The sequence below is a fragment of the Miscanthus floridulus genome, chromosome 4 (assembly GCF_019320115.1).
Source record: "Miscanthus floridulus cultivar M001 chromosome 4, ASM1932011v1, whole genome shotgun sequence".
Taxonomy (NCBI): Eukaryota; Viridiplantae; Streptophyta; class Magnoliopsida; order Poales; family Poaceae; genus Miscanthus; species Miscanthus floridulus.
The window spans coordinates 59939613-59958449 of NC_089583.1; the positions used below are offsets into that span (position 1 = coordinate 59939613).

The 18837-nt window shown below is 45.5% G+C and overlaps 1 protein-coding gene across 1 annotated transcript; it reads left to right on the forward strand.

The window, feature by feature from the left end:
• The first annotated feature begins 1607 nt into the window (after positions 1-1607).
• Positions 1608-15082, forward strand: LOC136549722 (dehydrogenase FPY6-like). The gene is made up of 12 exons (XM_066541112.1): positions 1608-1790; positions 1975-2115; positions 2860-2908; positions 3132-3149; positions 3238-3353; positions 3448-3561; positions 12900-12950; positions 13254-13342; positions 13419-13479; positions 13606-13683; positions 14200-14307; positions 14673-15082. Exons 1-12 carry the CDS (start codon positions 1647-1649, stop codon positions 14796-14798), a joined length of 1095 nt encoding a protein of 364 aa, XP_066397209.1. The 5' UTR covers positions 1608-1646; the 3' UTR covers positions 14799-15082.
• Positions 15083-18837: the final 3755 nt, after the last annotated feature.

The window sequence follows — 18837 nt, forward strand, 5'->3', positions numbered from 1 at the left end:
GTTGAGATCTGTCCGTATCTAAGTCCGGATATCTAACATCCGATATCGTATCCGTATCCGAATACTCAAATCGCATATTTATGATGTCGATATTCAATCGTATCCTATCCGATATAGTTGACACTGTCCGTATTCGAATCTGAATCCGGACAGAAATATGAAAACAAATATAATATCGGTGATATCTGTCCGTATCCGATCCGTTTTCATCCCTACTTACGGTCGCTCACCGATCAGAACAGATGCGATGTAATCCGACAATTCTGCACTATTGTAGAGTGGCTATGCATATGTATTTGGGAAAATATGTCTTTAGATTTTACGATGGATTAAGCAAAAGTTTTAGGAAAAACAGTAACCTACAGAGGTGATAGATTAAACAAGTAGACTCTATTAAATGGACCCTTACTAGCAAGGGGGTCTTTACTATTCACCCAATGTATAAAAGAATAGTAAACCAAATAGCTATGCCTCGAAATAAAGCCCTTTGGAAGCTCAAGGCACCCCTAAAAGTCAAAATTTTTGTTTGGTTCTTAATAAAATGGGGGTGATTTTAACGAAAGACAAATGCTTAAAACAAAATTGGAAGGGTGATGAAAAGTGTTGTTTTTGTAACAACAAAGAAACCATCCAACATTTATTTTTTGAGTGCCATGTAGCACGCTTTATTTGGAGGATTGCTCACATAGCCTTTGGTTTACAACCACCAAGAGATATGACTAGTTTTTTTTTAAACATGTTAGCCTTTGGTTTACAACCACCAAGAGATATATGACTAGTTTTTTCTAAACATGTTACAACAAGTAGACTCAAAGTTGCGACCTCAAATTCGAGTAGGAGCAAGCGCAATATTTTGGTCTATATGGTTGACCAAAAATGATGTAATATTTGACAAAAAAATATTTTACTCCTATTTACAGGTTATTTTCAGGGCGACTTACTAGACGCAGTTCTGGTCCACACTTTAAAAGGAGGACGATCAACCAAATTTGAAAAGGGCATGCCGAGTGATGGAGATTGTAGCTATGGAAATTTTTGCTAAGAATGGATGGTTGCTTTCTAATAGGCTTAGAGCTTAATTTATTTATACAGTCTCATACTTTTGATGCTTTTTGTGAACTTTTCTACATCAGCTGGTGGCTGAAATGTTGTAATAATAATTGGTTGAGTGCAAAACTCTGATAGAGGCCGGAATAAAAATTCCTTTATCTAAAAAAAAACAGAGGTGATAGATTCTCAAAATATGCTCAGTTTATACCGTTGGCCCATCCACACACAGCCGCTACAGTGCGCAGAACATCTGAACCGTCCAATTGTCTCCATAGCAGCGTTGGTCTTCGGGGTGAGAATTCAGCAAAGGCAAATTTCAGTAAGGCGTTCCGAAATTTTTTGCAAAATGTAACTGTATGTTTATTTAGCAATTAGTGTTTAATTATAGTTTAATTATGTTTAAAAGATTCGTCTCGTGGATTTTGTCTAAACTGTGTAATTAGTTTTATTTTTTATTTATATTTAATGTTTCATGCATGCGTCCAAAGATTTGATGTGACGGAAAATTTTAAAAATTTTGGCAAAATGAAGTGAAACTAAACCGGCCCTAAAGTCAGATCTGATTCAGTGTTGCTGCACCAAGAACCGAGGAGAACATGACGGGGGAAGGCAACGGCCGCGCGGAGCTTCCCCGGATCGCGGTGATCGGCGCCGGCATCTTCGCGCGCACGCAGTACATCCCAAGGCTCCGCGAGATCGCGTACCTCGTCGTCCTCAAGGCCATCAGGAGCCGCACCCAGGTGTGTGCCCATCCCCCCACACAAATTCACGGCTCAATCAGTCCCTCGGCATGCAGCATCGGAAATCTCTGTAACTACTGCACTATACATGCTGGAAGTCTGCAGTCCCTGCATAGGCGCAGTGCGTGATGCGCTGCAGAAAAGAGGGATTGTAGTGTCTGACTATTTTCGCACATTCTTTCAGGAATCTGCAAAGGCGGCCGCGGAGCTTGCTCGTGGCTTTGCGCCTGATATCGAGTGCAAGTGGGGTGATGCGGGCCTGGAGGAGATCATGGGAGATAGTTCAATCATGGGCGTTGCTGTTGTTCTCGCTGGGCAAGTCCAGGTCGGTGTTCCCACTCGGAAGAGTTGACATATAGCATGAAGCATTAGTGTCTAGTTCACTACACAATTACATGATCAAGCCAAGCAACAAACCTCTTTAATGACACTTTAAAATTTTACTATTACTGAACATTGTATCCTCTGTCCTTAGATTTCTTCATACAAAGCTAGTATTAAGTTTTACAGTTTTGCTCACTATTCCAGATAACTACTATTTGATGCAAACTGCAATTTCTTGTTGTTTCTGATCATCCACATTCCACAACCACAAGCATGCTACCGCTGTGTTTTCAGTGCTCCATTTCTTTCAATAACCAATTGTTCAATATTTCACGCAATTCTCCGTGTCATATCTAACCAATTGTTCTATATTTCGCGCAATTCTCCGTGCCATATCTATTTGTCCAATGATAGTGTTCCAAAAATCATTTTATGTTAACTACTTTCTTAATTCTACTTCACTTCTGGATCAAAGAAATGATACTATCAGAGGCGGAGCTTAGTGAGGGGCAAGTGGGCATGCATTTCACCACTTTTTAACATGCATTTCACCACTTTTTAACTTCTAATGAAATACTAACCTGCTGTCCTGCTCCCCTCTCCTTGCATTTCATATCATATTGGTCCCCTCTCCTTTCATGCCCAGGCTCTGCCACTGGATCCTATGTTGGGTTATAACGTCAATCTAACAACCTGTTGAGTCTTCAAGAGTCTTACCCACTTATGGTATTGTCCAAACCTGCAGGTTGAGCTTTCCCTAAAGATGCTCAAGGCTGGAAAACATGTTATTCAAGGTAAATAAAAATACAAAAATGATCTTAATGACATGATTTGCGGTACTTTAGTAGCTGCAATGAAAGAGGAGTCCAATTCATCCTTAAGGAAAAAAAGACTCTAGTTCTTTCTCTTGTTATCTTATTAGTCTGTATTTCTCTGCTAAATGAAAATAGCCAATGCTGTCCAATATTCTAATTTATTTATTTCTGTTTGCATGATATATTTTCCTGTGTCATGAAGAGAAACCTGCTTCTGGATGTAAGTACATTTTGCTTTCTTTGTATCTTTTGTTAGCGTTATAGTGGACAGAAGGTACATCTGATATGCATTGTCATAAAAATTTTAGCAACAACAGAAGCAGAAACTGCACTGTCAATCTACAACTCGCTTCCAAACCAGTTCCCGCATAAACCCATTTGGGCTGTCGGTGAGAACTACAGATTCGAACCTGCCTTTATTGAGGTACAGTCGCAACATTCTCTCTCTTTTTTTTTTGCCCCAGTTGGTGTTTAACTAATCTATCTCGGTCATCTAATCTGTTTATTCTTATCTACAGTCAAGCAAGCTGATCAATGATATCGGGGATATGATGCACATCCAAGTTATCATCGAAGGGTCAATGAACAGTTCAAACCCATATTTCAATAGCACCTGGAGACGCAATTTTGTGGTAAAGAACATTACTGTGCATTTTTCCCCTTGTGTTAGGTGCTCCATCTTCTGTTTCCATAGTGGCTCTTATACCTTATAAAATTCCAAGCTGCAGCACAAATATGTGAAGTAGGCAATGGGTAAGGACTAGTTAAGTTTCAGATTACTGGAATAGCTCATGTGAGGTTCATTGATTTTACAAATTATATGCTAATGTTACTAAACATTAGGTATTTGATTGTCAAACTAAAATGCTTTTTTTCCTGCAAAACTATCGTCTTATGAATTACAGTGCAATATAATTTGCATACCTTTTCTATTCAGTGTGAATTTAACTTTCTAGTCAATAAAACTGTAGTACTCTGTTTGCTTGTCGAATGATAGTTTTCCTGGTTTTCTATTTTACAGTACAACAACAAGAACAAAGCCTTTAAGTCCCAAACAAGTTGGGGTAGGCTAGAGTTGAAACCCAGCAGAAGCAATCAAGGTTCAGGCACGTGAATAGCTGTCTTCCAAGCACTCCTATCTAAGGCTAAGTCTTTGGATATATTCCATCCTTTCAAGCAATGGCGGATGCAGAACAAAATTTAAGGGGGGGCTGGTCTCTTCTTCTTCCTCTCTATCCATTTTTCTTCTTTTCTCCACTTCTTCGTCTCCATCACCCTCCCCATATTTTCATTGATGCACCAGCTGTAGGGGGGCTGGAGCCCCCCCAGCCCCCCCTGTAGATCCGCTCCTGCTTTCAAGTCTCCTTTTATTGTCTCTACCCAAGTCAACTTCGGTCTTCCTCTGCCTCTCTTCACGTTACTATGCTGGTTTAGGATTCCACTACACACTGGTGCCTCTGGAGGTCTTCGTTGGACATGTCCAAACCATCTCAACCGGTGTTGGACAATCTTTTCTTCAATTGGTGCTACCCCTAATTTATCACGTATATCATAGTTCCGAACTCGATCCCTTCTTGTATGACCGCAAATCCAACGCAACATACGCATTTCCACGACACTTATCTGTTGAACATGTCGTCTTTTCGTAGGCCAACATTCTACACCATACAACATAGCAGGTCTAATCGCCGTCCTATAAAACTTGCCTTTTAACTTCTGTGGTATCCTTTTATTACATAGGACACCAGATGCTTGGCGTCCACTTCATCCACCCTGTTTTGATTCTATGGCTAACATCTTCATCAATATCCCCGTCTCTCTGTAGCACTGATCCTAAATCTCGAAAGGTATCTTCCTAGGCACTACTTGACCTTCCAAACTAATATCTTCCTCCTCCCGAGTAGTAGTGCCAAAGTCACATCTCATATACTCAGTTTTAGTTCTACTGAGTTTAAAACCTTTGGACTCCAAAGTCTCTCGTCATAACTCCAGTTTCTGATTCACTCTTGTTCGGCTTTCATCAACTAGCACTACATCGTTCCCGAAAAGCATACACCAAGGGATGTCCCCTTGTATGTCCCTTGTAACCTCATCCATCACTAAACAAACAGATAAGGGCTCAAAACTGACCCTTGATGTAGTGCTATCCTAATCAGGAAGTCATCCATGTCTCCATCACTTGTTCGAACTCTAGTCACAACATTGTTGTACATGTCCTTAATGAGCCTGACGTACTTCGTTGGGACTTTATGTCCAAAGCCCACCACATAACATTCCTTGGTATTCTATCATAAGCCTTCTCCAAGTCAATAAAAACCTTGTGTAGGTCCTTCTTCTTCTCCCTATACCGCTCCATCACTTGTCTTATTACGAGAATAGCTTCCATGGTTGACCTTCCGGGCATGAAACCAAATTGGTTCATAGAGACCCGCGTTATTGCTCTCAAGCGATGCTCGATAACTCTCTTTCATAGCTTCATAGTATGACTCATCAACTTAATTCCCCGGTAATTAGTACAACTTTAAATATTCCTTTTATTCTTGTAGATCGGTACCAATATACTTCTCCTCCACTCATCAGGTATCTTGTTCGATCGAAAAATATGGTTGAACAGCTTGGTTAGCCATATTATAGCTATGTCCCCGAGGCATCTCCACACCTCGATTGAGATACCATCCGGTCCCATCGCTTTACCTCCTTTCATCCTTTTCAACGCCTCTCTGACCTCAGATTCTTGGATTCTCCGCACAAAGCGCCTATTGGTGTCATCAAAAGAGTCATCCAACTGAAAGGTTGTGTCCGTATTCTCACCATTGAACAATTTGTCAAAATACTCTTACCATCGATGTCGGATCTCATCCTCCTTCACCAAGAGATTTCATCCTTAATGCACTTAACTGTCAGTAGTTAGCCTAGTGTTCTTGTTTTTCTAAGTTACCTACTATAGATATTTACTATTCACTATAATGTGTTTCCTTAGCAACCAAGTTGATCATGGTGCCTTGGCAACCAAGTAGGAATCATAGCATCTACTTTATTCAGTTAGAATATGCTAAGGAGTAGGTATACCACTTGCCTATATATGCAGTGGTTAGCATCTTTGTATCATCAAGTCATTTTCTGCAATTCAATACAATCCAAGCGGCCTGTTGGCCAAGCTGCCCTCTGGCAGCCAACAATTGGTATCAGAGCCGGTTGAGAGACAGGGAAGAGAATGGCCACCTCCGCAGAGAGAGAGAGCAGCAGCAGCAGCCGCCGCCGCCGAGCAGCGGGCGCAGCGTCTGGCCGCGGCAGAGGCCACAGCCGCGCAGGCGCAGCAGGCCGCGGAGGCCGCCCAGCAGCAGCTCGGAACGCGGCCGCCACGGCCGCGGCTCTGCGTCGAGAGTTGGTGGAGGATCCGCCGCGTGATCGCCACCCGTTTCCGCGGAGGAGTCCGGAGCGCGAGCGCAGGCAGACGCGGTCGCCCGATCGGGATCAGGATCGCCGCCGCGGACGGGCCAGGGGCCGCTCGCCGGTGATCCAGACCGTGTACAAGGACTCTGGCGCAAGTTCCACCTGGCCGATGCTCAACAAGACAAATTACCATGAGTGGGCCTCGATCATGAAGCTGAAGCTCCAGGCGCGGCAACTCTGGGATGCGATCGAGTACCAGGACCTGCCATACCATGAGGACAGGCGCACGGTGGAGGCGATCATCGCCGCCGTGCCACAGGAGATGTAGATGCCCCTGTCCGAGAAGGGATCGGCCAAGGAGGCCTGGGACTCCATCGCCGCCGCGCGGATCGGAGTCGATCGAGTGCGTCGCGCCACGCTCCAGCGACTCCGCAGCGACTGGGAGAAGCTCGCCTTCCGTCCAGGTGAGCAGATCGAGGACTTCACCCTTCGCTTGATGGCCCTGAAGCAAGCAGCTTCTTCTCCACGGCGACAACGACATCGATGAAGAGCGCGCGGTGGAGAGACTCCTTCGCGCCGTGCCGCCGAAGTACGCTCAGCTCCGGATCGCCATCGAGACGTTTCTGGACTTCCAGGACCTCACCATCGAGGAGGTGTCTGGGCGCTTGAAGACGGTGGACGACATGGAGGCGTTGGACGCGGAACCGGCCGCCATCGGTGGACTGCTGCTGACGAGGGAGCAGTGGCGTGCCAAGGAGAAGGAGGAGGCTGCCGCTTCCGCGTCGGGCAAGGAACCACGACGTCGTCCACGCGGTGGCAAGAAGCAGCGCGAGAAGGGAAATCGCGGTGGAGGAGACAGAGACGGTGGCGACGATCGCGGGGTAAACGACGACACCTGCCTCAACTGTGGTGATCGCGGCCACTGGGCGCGCGACTGCCGCCAGCCGCGCCGTGGTGGTGGTGACCGCGGCGGCGGCGGTGGCAACCAACACGGAGGAGGCAACCGTGTTGGAGGTGATCGAGGTGGACGGCGCGGTGGAGGGCGTGGCGGTGCTGCGCACGTCGCAGAAGCAGAGGACGATGATGGTGCTCTGTTTTTCGCCCACGGCTTCCTCAAGCTTGACGAGAAGGGCGAAGCCGTCTGCTCCAAGGCCACGGTCTCCCTCGACATCAACAAGCCCCGCGCGCGTGTCTTCCTCAACACCAGCGCCAACGAGGAGGCGCTCGACGGATGGTACCTCGACAGCGGGGCCATGCATCACATGACCGGCCGCCGGGAGCTCTTCGCCGAGCTCGACACCACGGCGCGCGGCACGGTGCGTTTCGGCGACTCGTCTCGAGTGGAAATCAAGGGGACCGGCTCCATCGTCTTCCAGGCCAAAAACGGAGAGCAACGCGTCCTCCACGGCGTCTTCTACATCCCAGCGCTCCGGAACTCGATTATGAGTTTGGGGCAGCTCGACGAAGGAGGCTTCAGGGTGGAGATTGATCATGGAGTGCTCCGCATCTGGGACCGGCGTAGTCGTCTTCTCGCCAAGGTACATCGCGGGCCCAGTCGGCTGTACGTCCTGCACTTGGAGGCCGTGCAGCCGGTATGTCTTGCCGCCACGAAGGAGGACGAGTCATGGAGGTGGCATGAGCGCTACGGGCATCTCAGCTTCGAGGCGCTGCACCAGCTCGGCAAGAAGGAGATGGTGAGGGGGATGCCGGTGATCAAGCATGCAGAGCAAGTCTGCGACACCTGCGTCACTACCAAGCTCCGCCGCAAGCCATTTCCGCAGCAGGTGCAGTACCGCGCGCAGGCGCCCCTGGACCTCGTCCATGGCGACTTGTGTGGGCCGGTGACGCCGGCGACGCCAGGAGGGCGCCGCTACTTCTTGCTGATGGCGGACAACGCCACCCGCTTCATGTGGGCGGTGCTTCTGCCGACCAAGGATGCTGCTGCGGATGCCGTGAAGCGGGTGAAGGCCGAAGCAGAGAAGGAGACCGGCCGTGAGCTCAAGGTACTGCGGACCGACAATGGAGGAGAGTTCACCGTCGGCGAGCTGGCGCAGTACTTTGCCGCCGAAGGAGTCAAGCGGCACTACTCTGCACCACACTCACCGCAACAAAACGGCGTTGTGGAACGGCGCAATCAGACGGTCGTGGCGACCGCGCGCGCGCTCCTGAAGCAGAGGTCCATGCCGGCCAAATTCTGGGGGGAGGCGGTAATGACGGCGGTGCATCTGCTCAACCGCGCGCCGACAAGAAGCTTGCAAGGCAAGACCCCCTATGAAGCCTGGCACGGACGAGCGCCGGCGGTGAGCTACCTGCGTACATTCGGCTGCGTCGCCTACACAAGGGAGCTCGGGCACCTGCGCAAGCTCGACGACTGCGGCAAGGCTGGGGTCTTCATCGGCTACGCCGAGGGCGCCAAGGCCTACCGGGTCCTCGATCCGGCGACGGGACGCGTTAAGGTGAGCCGCGACGTGGTGTTTGATGAAGGGCGCGGCTGGGATTGGTCCAATTCGGCCGCCGGGACGTCTGCTTCCGCCTCCAGTGACTTCGACATCGAGTTCTGGGGAGTCGACACAGACGGAGCTCCGCCGCACACGCCGTCACCAGCTCCAGGGGAGCACGATCCACAAGCCTCCTCTGCCTCACCAGCAGCAGAAACCGAGCAGGCGGACCCAGTTGAGTTCGCGTCACCGCTCGAGGACGACGACAATCGCCTTGATGCTTCCTACGGTGGCGAGCAGCTGCGGTACCGTACCATGCCCAACATCATCGGGGACGCACCCACACCGCTGCCGGCTTCACGTCTCTTCGCCGAGCTTCACCTCACGCACGCCGGCGAGCCGGCCAACTTCACGGAGGCTGAAGGCGATCCTGCCTGGCAAGCCGCCATGGAGCAGGAGATCAAGGCAGTTGAGCAGAACTGCACTTGGGAACTTGTGGAGCTTCCTCCCGGTCATCGGCCCATCACTCTGAAGTGGGTCTACAAGCTCAAGAAGGACGAGCGGGGCGCGGTGACCAAGTACAAGGCGCGTTTGGTGGCGCGGGGCTTCGTCCAGCAGGAAGGGATCGACTTCGACGACGCGTTTGCTCCCATGGCGCGCATGGAATCCGGCCGAGTTCTCCTCGCGCTGGTGGCCCAAGAAGGATGGCGCGTCCACCACATGGACGTCAAATCAGCCTTTCTCAACGGCGACCTCAAGGAGGAGGTGTATGTGAAGCAGCCGTCTGGCTTCACCGTCGCCGGGAAGGAGAAGATGGTGTACCGTCTGCGCAAGGCTCTGTATGGCCTACGGCAGGCTCCGCGAGCTTGGAACGCCAAGCTGGATGCCACCCTCAAGGAGATGGGTTTCCAGCAAAGCGACCATGAAGCTGCGATGTACAGGCGAGGAATAGGGGAGGAGCTGCTGCTGATCGGTGTCTATGTTGACGATTTGATCATCACTGGTGCCAGCACTCAAGCCATAGAAAGTTTCAAGGCTCAGATGAAGAAGGTCTTCGACATGAGCGACCTCGGCCTTCTGTCCTTCTACCTGGGAGTCGAAGTACATCAAGATTCAGCTAGGATCACTCTGAGGCAGACCCATTATGCCAAGAGGATCCTTGAGCTAGGAGGCATGGATGCCTGCAACCCTGCCCATACACCAATGGAGGAGCGGCTGAGGTTGAGCAGGCAGAGCACGGCTGCAGAAGTTGATCCTACCCAATACAGAAGATTGGTGGGCAGCCTGTGATACTTGGTCCACACAAGACCTGACTTAGCCTTCTCAGTTGGCTTTGTCAGTCGATTCATGGAGAGGCCAACAGCAGAGCACCAAGCTACCATCAAGCGCATCCTGAGATATGTGGCTGGTACTCTGGAATTCGGACTTCACTACACTAAGGCTCCAGGGAGAGCAAGGTTTGTTGGATACTGCGACAGTGACTTGGCTGGGGACATTGACACCAACAAAAGCACTAGCGGCACTCTGTTCTTCCTGGGAAGCAATCTTGTGTGCTGGCAGTCTGTGAAGCAGAAGGTGGTGGCTCTATCTAGTTGTGAAGCTGAGTACATTGCCACTACCACAGCTGCAAAACAAGCTATTTGGCTATCCAGGCTGCTAGCAGATCTCCTTGGAAGGAATGTGGAAGTGGTCGAACTGAAGGTTGACAGTAAGTCTGCACTTGCTCTAGCCAAGAATCCAGTCTTTCATGAGCGCAGTAAACACATCAGAATCAAGTACCATTTCATCAGAAACTGCTTGGAAGATGGAAGTATCAAGGCTGATCACATATCCACCACTAATCAGCTAGCTGACATTCTAACCAAGTCTCTTGGAAGATCAAAATTTGAAGAGATGAGGAGAAGAATTGGGCTCAAGCACATCACTTCCAAGGACCACAAGGCTAAATGGGAGAATTGTCAGTAGTTAGCCTAGTGTTCTTGTTTTTTTAAGTTACCTACTATAGATATTTACTATTCACTGTAATGTGTTTCCTTGGCAACCAAGTTGATCATGGTGCCTTGGCAACCAAGTAGGAATCATAGCATCTACTTTATGCAGTTAGAATATGCTAAAGAGTAGGTATACCACTTGCCTATATATGCAGTGGTTAGCATCTTTGTATCATCAAGTCATTTTCTGCAATTCAATACAATCCAAGCGGCCTGTTGGCTAAGCTGCCCTCTGGCAGCCAACATTAACTTGGTTGAAGTCCCTTGTCTTTCTCTCACGAACCCTAGCCATCCTATAAATGTCTTTCTCTCCTTTCTTCGTACTCAAATGTTGGTAAAAATCCTCGTACGCTCTACCCTTTGCCACACTTACAGCTCGCTTTACAGTCTTCTTTGCCACCTTGTACTTCTCTATGTTGTCCACACTCCTGTCATGGTACAAGCGTCTATAGCATTCTTTCTTCTCCTTAATAGCCCTTTGTACTTCCTCGTTCCACCACCAAGTATCTTTAACCTCGCCTCTACTTCCTTTGATTACTACACACACCTCTGAGGCCACCTTCCGAATGTTGGTTGTCATCTTCTCCCACATGTTGTTTATGTCTACTTTTTTCTTCCAAGAGCCCTCTTTGATAACCCTTTCTCTAAATACCTCTGACGTCTCCCCTTTCAGTTTTGACCACTTTGTTATTTCAATCTTAGCTTGTTTATCCCTACGGGCACGCACCTGAAAACGAAAGTCTGCCACCAAAAGCTTATGTTGGGAAACAGCACACTCCCCTGGTATCACCTTACAACCCAAGCATGCTCGTTTGTCCTTTCTTCTTGTGAGGACAAAATCAATCTGGCTAGAGTGTTGTCTGCTACTGAAGGTCACTAGATGAGATTCTCTCTTTCTAAAGAAAGTGTTGGCTATCATCAGGTCAAAAGCTACCGCGAAGTCCAGAACTTTCTCCCCCTCCTGATTCCTACTACCATACCCAAAACCTCTATGAACTGCCTTGAAACCTGCGCTTGTAGTATCTATATGTCCATTAAGATCTCCTCCTATAAAAAGCTTCTCACTACTAGGTACAGCTTTAATCAGGCCATCTAAGTCTTTCCAAAACTGTCTCTTAGCACTCTCGTCGAGGCCTACTTGGGGGGCATATGCACTAATTACGTTCAAGACCATATCACCAATGACAAGCTTGACTAAGATAATCCTATCTCCTTGCCTTCTCACTCCCACCATACTATTCTTGAGGCTCTTATCAATTAAAACTCCTATTCCATTTCTATTCGCAACTGTCCCTGTGTACCAAAGCTTAAAACCTGTATTGTCCACCTCCTTAGCCTTCTGACCCTTCCATTTAGTCTCTTGAACGCATAATATATTTACACGCCTCCTAGTCGCGGTATCAACTAATTCTCTTAACTTACCTGTAAGCGACCATACATTCCAACTACCTAAACGGATCCTAGTTGGTTCGATTAGCTTCCTTACCCTTCGCACACGTCGACTCAGATGTGAAGACCCTTGCTCATTTTTCACTACACCCGGGCGTTGATGTAGCGCGCCACTAAGGATGCGACGACCCGATCCTTGTTCACTTGACACCGTGCCCAGATCACGACACGACGCGTCACGGGGGTGATGACCCGGCCCTTGCTCATTTAACACCATACCCGAGTTCCGATATGGCGCGTCGCTAAGAGGGTGACGCCCCAACGGGTTTCTTTCGGGTTTCATCTCCATTAGAATGGCTAGATTTAACGTTGGCTCGCCACGCCTATCACAATCCTCCTCCTTACCAGGGCTTGGGACCTGCTATGTTGAGACAACATAGGCTAAGTTTTCTATTTTACAGTACAATTCAATTATATATAGGTGTTGGTAGCATATGTTATGTCACATTTAACTAAATTCTCTAGTTCTCAGTTGGCTTTTGCTATGTTACAATAATCTTTCTGCTGGATCATTCGACTTCTGCAGTTTTGAGATATCCAAACACTTTTGTAGATGCCCTTTTCAGCAACTATACTCCTGCAAATATTTTCTGCTGTCCTCTGCAAATGGTGTATTGCCCAGAGCAGTATAGAAATGTTTCATTGTATTTTAACTCAAGATGCTGCCCTTGTCCTTACTTTGATAGCTTTACATTGCAGGGTGGTTTCATTCTGGACATGGGTGTTCACTTCATTGCAGGACTACGAATGGTAATTTCTCCATGTTATATTTCAAAGTTTGAAAAAATATGGATCAGGTTCTGGCCTATGTTACCAGAAGCAACATTGCTGAGTTAATAACTGTAATCAATTTTTTGAATTTGGCACCCCACATCAACATAGAAAGTTGAAGTGGTCAGATTTTCCACCTTGGAACTTTTCTGATAGTTATATCCTTTGGTCCAGTGGCTTAGCAATGTTTCTACTTACTGAATTGATGTGCCATTTAAGATGACAAATTCATTCACCAATTCCCTTGCTTGCTTTGTTAAGATGAGGATCTTTCTCTAACAGCTTGTAGGTTCAGAAATCACAAGTGTATCATCTATCTCCCGTCATGTGGATATGACTTTGCCGCCACCAGATAACATATGTTCCCTTTTGTAAGTTTCCGAAATAGAAAGTGATTTGTGAACCAATTTGTTTCATATCTAACAGATGTTCGATGACTTTATGCAGCCAACTAGAAAATGGATGTGCTGGTGTCTTTGTGTTTGCAGTCAATTCAAGATCACAAAAGGTTGAATTGAATCTCATTCTAAATCCTTTACGCCAATCACACATGCCATTCTATCTAATATAACAAATTTATATATCTTTGCCACATACTCTGTTAGTGTTTCTCAGTACGTTAGTAATTACACAGATATTATGGCGGGTCGATGGAACAAAAGGAACAATTCAGGTAGAACGTGGAGTTGATAGTGGAAAACATGGCTACCAGGTAAAAAGACCATTTTTTTCTGCATATATCAGTTGAGCTAATGCTTGCTACCTTTGCTGCACTGTTTATGCAGTTGCTCAGTACTGTCATAAAGGCTTTTCGTCTTTGTTTTTATTTTCACCATATTATGATAGTTCTGTATGACAGCGTTATTAATGAAATTGATTGTTACAAGTAGTTCTGTTCAAACAAATATGCTTGTGTGTCATACCCGGTGCCACAGGATACATGGGCCTTGATATCATGGGCTTTAGGCCTTGTGGTTTTGGGCTAGCATGTTGCATAGGAGTATTGAGTGATAGACATAAAAGGAGTGCTGAAAGACAGAGAGAAGGGAGAACAGAAAATATTCAAAAACACGAACGGGTCAGGGAGGTGTTCTTCCTCGCTATTGAGATCCTATCCTCCGATTTCCTCTATGCTTAGCTCACGCCCGCGGTTCGATCTCGCCGTGGGCAACGGGTGGTGACATTGTGCATAAATATTTTACTTATGAACCACCTCATGCATTTACAGGTGTTATTCTCTGGTGAAAATGGGCAGTGCCAGAAGACATTTTACCCATTCTGTGGAGTGAATGAAGAACTGAAGACATTTGTCCAAGACATGTTGGCGGCTGGCAAAGTACTGCTATTAGTGTTAATCAGTTTTAAATTATTTTATTATCTCCTTTCACCAAGAAGCATTCATCGAGATACCTTGGACTTCCTCTTTTGAAAAAGAAACCATGATCTAAGTTGCAGCTGTTGTTCCATTTAGGCATAATATTACAACATAAAGTTTGAAGTGTAGGAGAGTCCAGGTGCTAACAAACACTTGTTAGCATAAGAAAAGTAACTCAAAATTATCCTCATATAGAACGTCTCGTTAGTTTGTATGAATTGGAATTGACACAAGAAAGTTGATTCTTTACTTTGCTTCATTCCATCTTTAAAAAATTGCTTCATTCCGGTTTTTAATCTTGGTACTAAGCAAAAATGGTGATGCAGGATGGAGATCACAAAGCTGAACCCCGCAGTTCCTATGTCGAAGGCGCCTGTGATGTTGCTGTGCTAGAAGCCATGTTGGAATCTAGTGCAAAGCAAGGAGCCCCAGTTCAAGTAAAGAGATTCTAACAGATCTGAAATATCACAGGCTGAAAATTCGGCTGCTGCTGCTGCTACTGCTGATTTGTTGTTAGAGAAAACACCGTTCCATCGTTGAAAAGTAGTGCTGATAAGTTCAAGCGAACAGGACAACAATACTGCTATTAGTGTTCAAGGGTGATTTGTCCATTGGAACATCATAGATTTTCAGCAGTAGTAAAATGAACATTGTTCTAAATTCATGTTTATACCCTTGAGGGTATATATGAAATATACATAATGCTAAAATGGCTCATAGAATCAACATTCTTTCACTGAGATCTACCATATTTGCCCAGGTATATTTAACCTCATAAAAATCATGTACCTTTTCTTATAAGGACCACATCTTTTGTTCCTTGTTTACTTTTTTTTTTGGCTGCAGCTCTGCAAAGGTGACTTATTTTTTTGTGGAAAATCAGGCTGAATTAAGTCTTGAGAGAATTCATGCCTGACCTGTGATTTACATATCGAACATTTGTGTTCACGAGAAATTAAAGGTTGCTACCAGACAGATTTACATATCGAACATTTGTGTTCACGAGAAATTAAAGGTTGCTACCAGACAGAATTACCCTGAGCTCTGTCGGCCCAACCTTTCATTTGTCTGTTATATATGGGGAGCATCAAGTCGCTGGGACCACATGTCAGGGACTTGGCACTAAAATGGTATCCAAGCTTTCGAATCACGATTTTCATGGATCTGGTAGTCCTAGGTACTAGGGCCTCGTTTAGATTGCGAAAAAATTTTAACCCGATGAATAGTACCACTTTTGTCTTATTTGACAAATATTGTCCAATCGTAGACCAACTAGGCTCAAAAGATTCATCTCGTGATTTCCAACTAAACTATGTAATTAGTTATTTTTTTTACTTACATTTAATACTCCATGTAAGCGGTTAAAAATTGATGTGATGGAGAGAGAATGAAAAAACTTAAAATTTGGATGGCATCTAAACAAGGCCTAGAAGAAAGTTATAGAAGCTATCGCGAGAGCTGATGTTCCTTGTGTTTTAGGATTAATTAAAAAAAGAAATTGAAACTTGCACATAGTATATTAGAAGATTAACTATTAACAACTTGTACATCAGGAGGTACTAAATATAATTGTACAAGAGTATAAATCAGAATACTGCAGATGGAAGCACTTAGAGCATGTTTCGTAGGGCTCCGGGTGTACTCCTCTTTCACCGAAGCCAAACCCGACTGGAGCAGCAAAACATATCTCCATGTCCGTACAACTAAAATGGCTCCTGCTCATCTATTTGGTATCAGAAGTGCTCCTCGCACAAACGTCTGATGTGGCTCCTCTGGCTCTGGTGACAGCCTTAATGAGTAAGAAGTGCTGGGGTGATTAAAAAAAAAAAACAGAAAATATGATGCCTTGATGGGCTCCTGTGAGCCGCTGGAAAAAGCTAGCTTGAAAAGCTAAAAACTCTGCTTTATATGTATTTGTCTTTTAAAATTAATCAAATGTATAATACCTCTGACATCCTTCAAAACTCTGCTTTTGGTTTCTAGTAGACTAGTATAAGCAGGGGCGGATCCAGCGCGGGGGGGGGGGGGGGGGGGGGGGGGCTCAAGCCCCTCTACCTAAACCGAATCAGTGCAAATTGCTGTAGAGCCCCTATGAATTTTTAGGCAAAGTTCTATAGTGTAGGGGGGGCTGAGACTTAAGATCCAGCAGCAGTGTTGTTCAGTCCCCCCTAAAATATTTTCTAGATCCACCGCTGAGTACAAGTAAACTTTTGGCTTTCAGAAGTCACTTTTAGAAGCAGTATGTTCGCTTCAGCTTTTGTCCAGAAGCTAAAACCAAAAGCTAAAGCAAGCAGTGCCTAAGTAGGGCTTGTAACTTGTATATAGCTAAAGATTGGTCTATCGCGCGCTCCTATAGTGCGGCTACAGCCATTTAGTTCCATGAGCTTATAAGTTTGGTTGGTTGGAGCAGGAGCAGGGAGATGAATGAACTAGCTGTGCAGCAAAAGCAATTCGGCTGGATCTCAGGAGCTTTTAGTTATTGGTTGCGCCAGGTTGATTCTCATCATCAGACATCAGTTCTTGCTGTTTAAGATGAGGTATGGTTAACTAGCAGGGCACGAACGGCTGTTGACTTACCTGTGATATGTGAGATATATATGTGGGACACGAGCCGAGGAAGGTTTTTGTCATGCCATCAAAGTCTTATATCCCAACTGATGGATATAAGTTGGGGTGGCAAACATCTCTTGGTGGGATAGCACCGTTAAATCCATGTTAAGTTGAGTTGAGAACTTAAACCCGTGTGGCCAATATTCCACCACAGGAAACCCTACCGGCTAAACTAGTTGCTCAGTTCGCTCATGATAGCATTTGAATTATGGTGCCTACAATACAGTTGATGCATGCATGCTATTCTCAACGCTAAATTTGTAGACAGAAAAATAATAGGAGAATTATTTGCAAACGCAAACATTTTAGTGTTCCATTGTAAACATCATGTAATGCATGATTAAGTTGATTGTGATGTTTTCTTAATCTTTGTAGCTGTTTAGTTGACAACTTCATTTCTTTTTTTTCTTGTCGTTTGAGTTCATTGCACATGTTTATGTTATAATAATAAAAGTAGCATCAAGATAAAAATTACGTTTAGAAGCAACAAAGATATTGTGTGATACTTATGCTTCTCAAATCTCAAGTGGTGCAAGTAGAAGCACTAGTGACATTGACATCTAGGTTTACTTTGACAAGTACATGGACTACTGATTGACTTCGTGTTTTATTTCCATGGTTGTATATGTCATGGAGAGGAACTTAGAGTTGTACTGATACACTATAGTATCTAAGAGTCAATGTCTTGGGATGTTTCGTTCTCAGGCACCCCTTTTGCCGGCCCTGTTCATTTCTCTTATAATCCGTCTTTTTCAGCTTGTTTTTTCCGTCGGAACAGTGTTTTTCTCTCACAACAAATCAGCCGGAACAATGTTTCGGCTTGTTTTTTCAGCGAAGCGAATGGGGCGAAGGGGATTGAAATGGAGGAGTGAAAGGTCTCCAAGAAGCAAGCATTTACATTTGTTTGAGGTGACCAATGACCTGTACGTACCCACAACCCCGTAGGATTTGTAACCCCAGGTAATTAGTTGTGAGGTCTATAAGCAACTAAATGGTTTGAACATGTGCATATTGCAAAAGGTTTACAAAACCGGGAGGAACGTTATACGACCAGGACTTGGTACTCCTGCTTCTGCAATGGATAAAAAACAGCATTGATCAAGTCAACATGTTTTACTTGAATTGGCTACAGTATGGAAGCTAGTTATTATTCTTTTCTTGTTGCTGCCGGCTTTGTTTATCAACCTCTCTTTTTTGTGCATACTTTCTATGTAACATCTATATGGGTTTCCTTTACTGTTTTTTTTTCGGGGTAAAGAAAAGGTCCAATTCCAGTTCTTCATATTTGACTTGTTTCGGGCAGCTCTTCATTTGCTTTGGTCATCTTACTACTTGATAAAAATCTAGTGGACATATCTATTTTCTAGATACCTTTGTTTGTTTTTTTCGATAAGGAAAGCTTTATTAATTCCAAGATCGTTACATCGAGATGATATAAAGACCTTGAAACACTTCCGGTCTCTGTATAACAAGGATACACACAGCTTTATAAAAGATCTTAAAACAGAAAGGTACACTAATAATACTCAATCCGAAGACTAGACTACCACCCATGTGTCCGGATAAAAAACTCCTTGGCCACCCGCGCCAATTGTTGAGATGCCGCTACAACCAAATCTTGTGAAGTTGACTTCTGTAGGATAGCCCATGTGCGGAGCCAATGTATAATCGAGTAGATAGCCTGTAAAGGAGAAAAAGTACGTTTCTTTTCTAAAACCAGGTCATTCCTACATAACCAAAGAGACCGGCACGTAGCTGCTGCTCCTAGCAAGGCTAACCATTTCAGTTTTTTACTTAAACCGCAGAGCCAAGAACCAAACATGCTTGATATACTATGCGGTTAAGACAAGCCTGAAGCCGCCTGGATAACAGACCGGACAG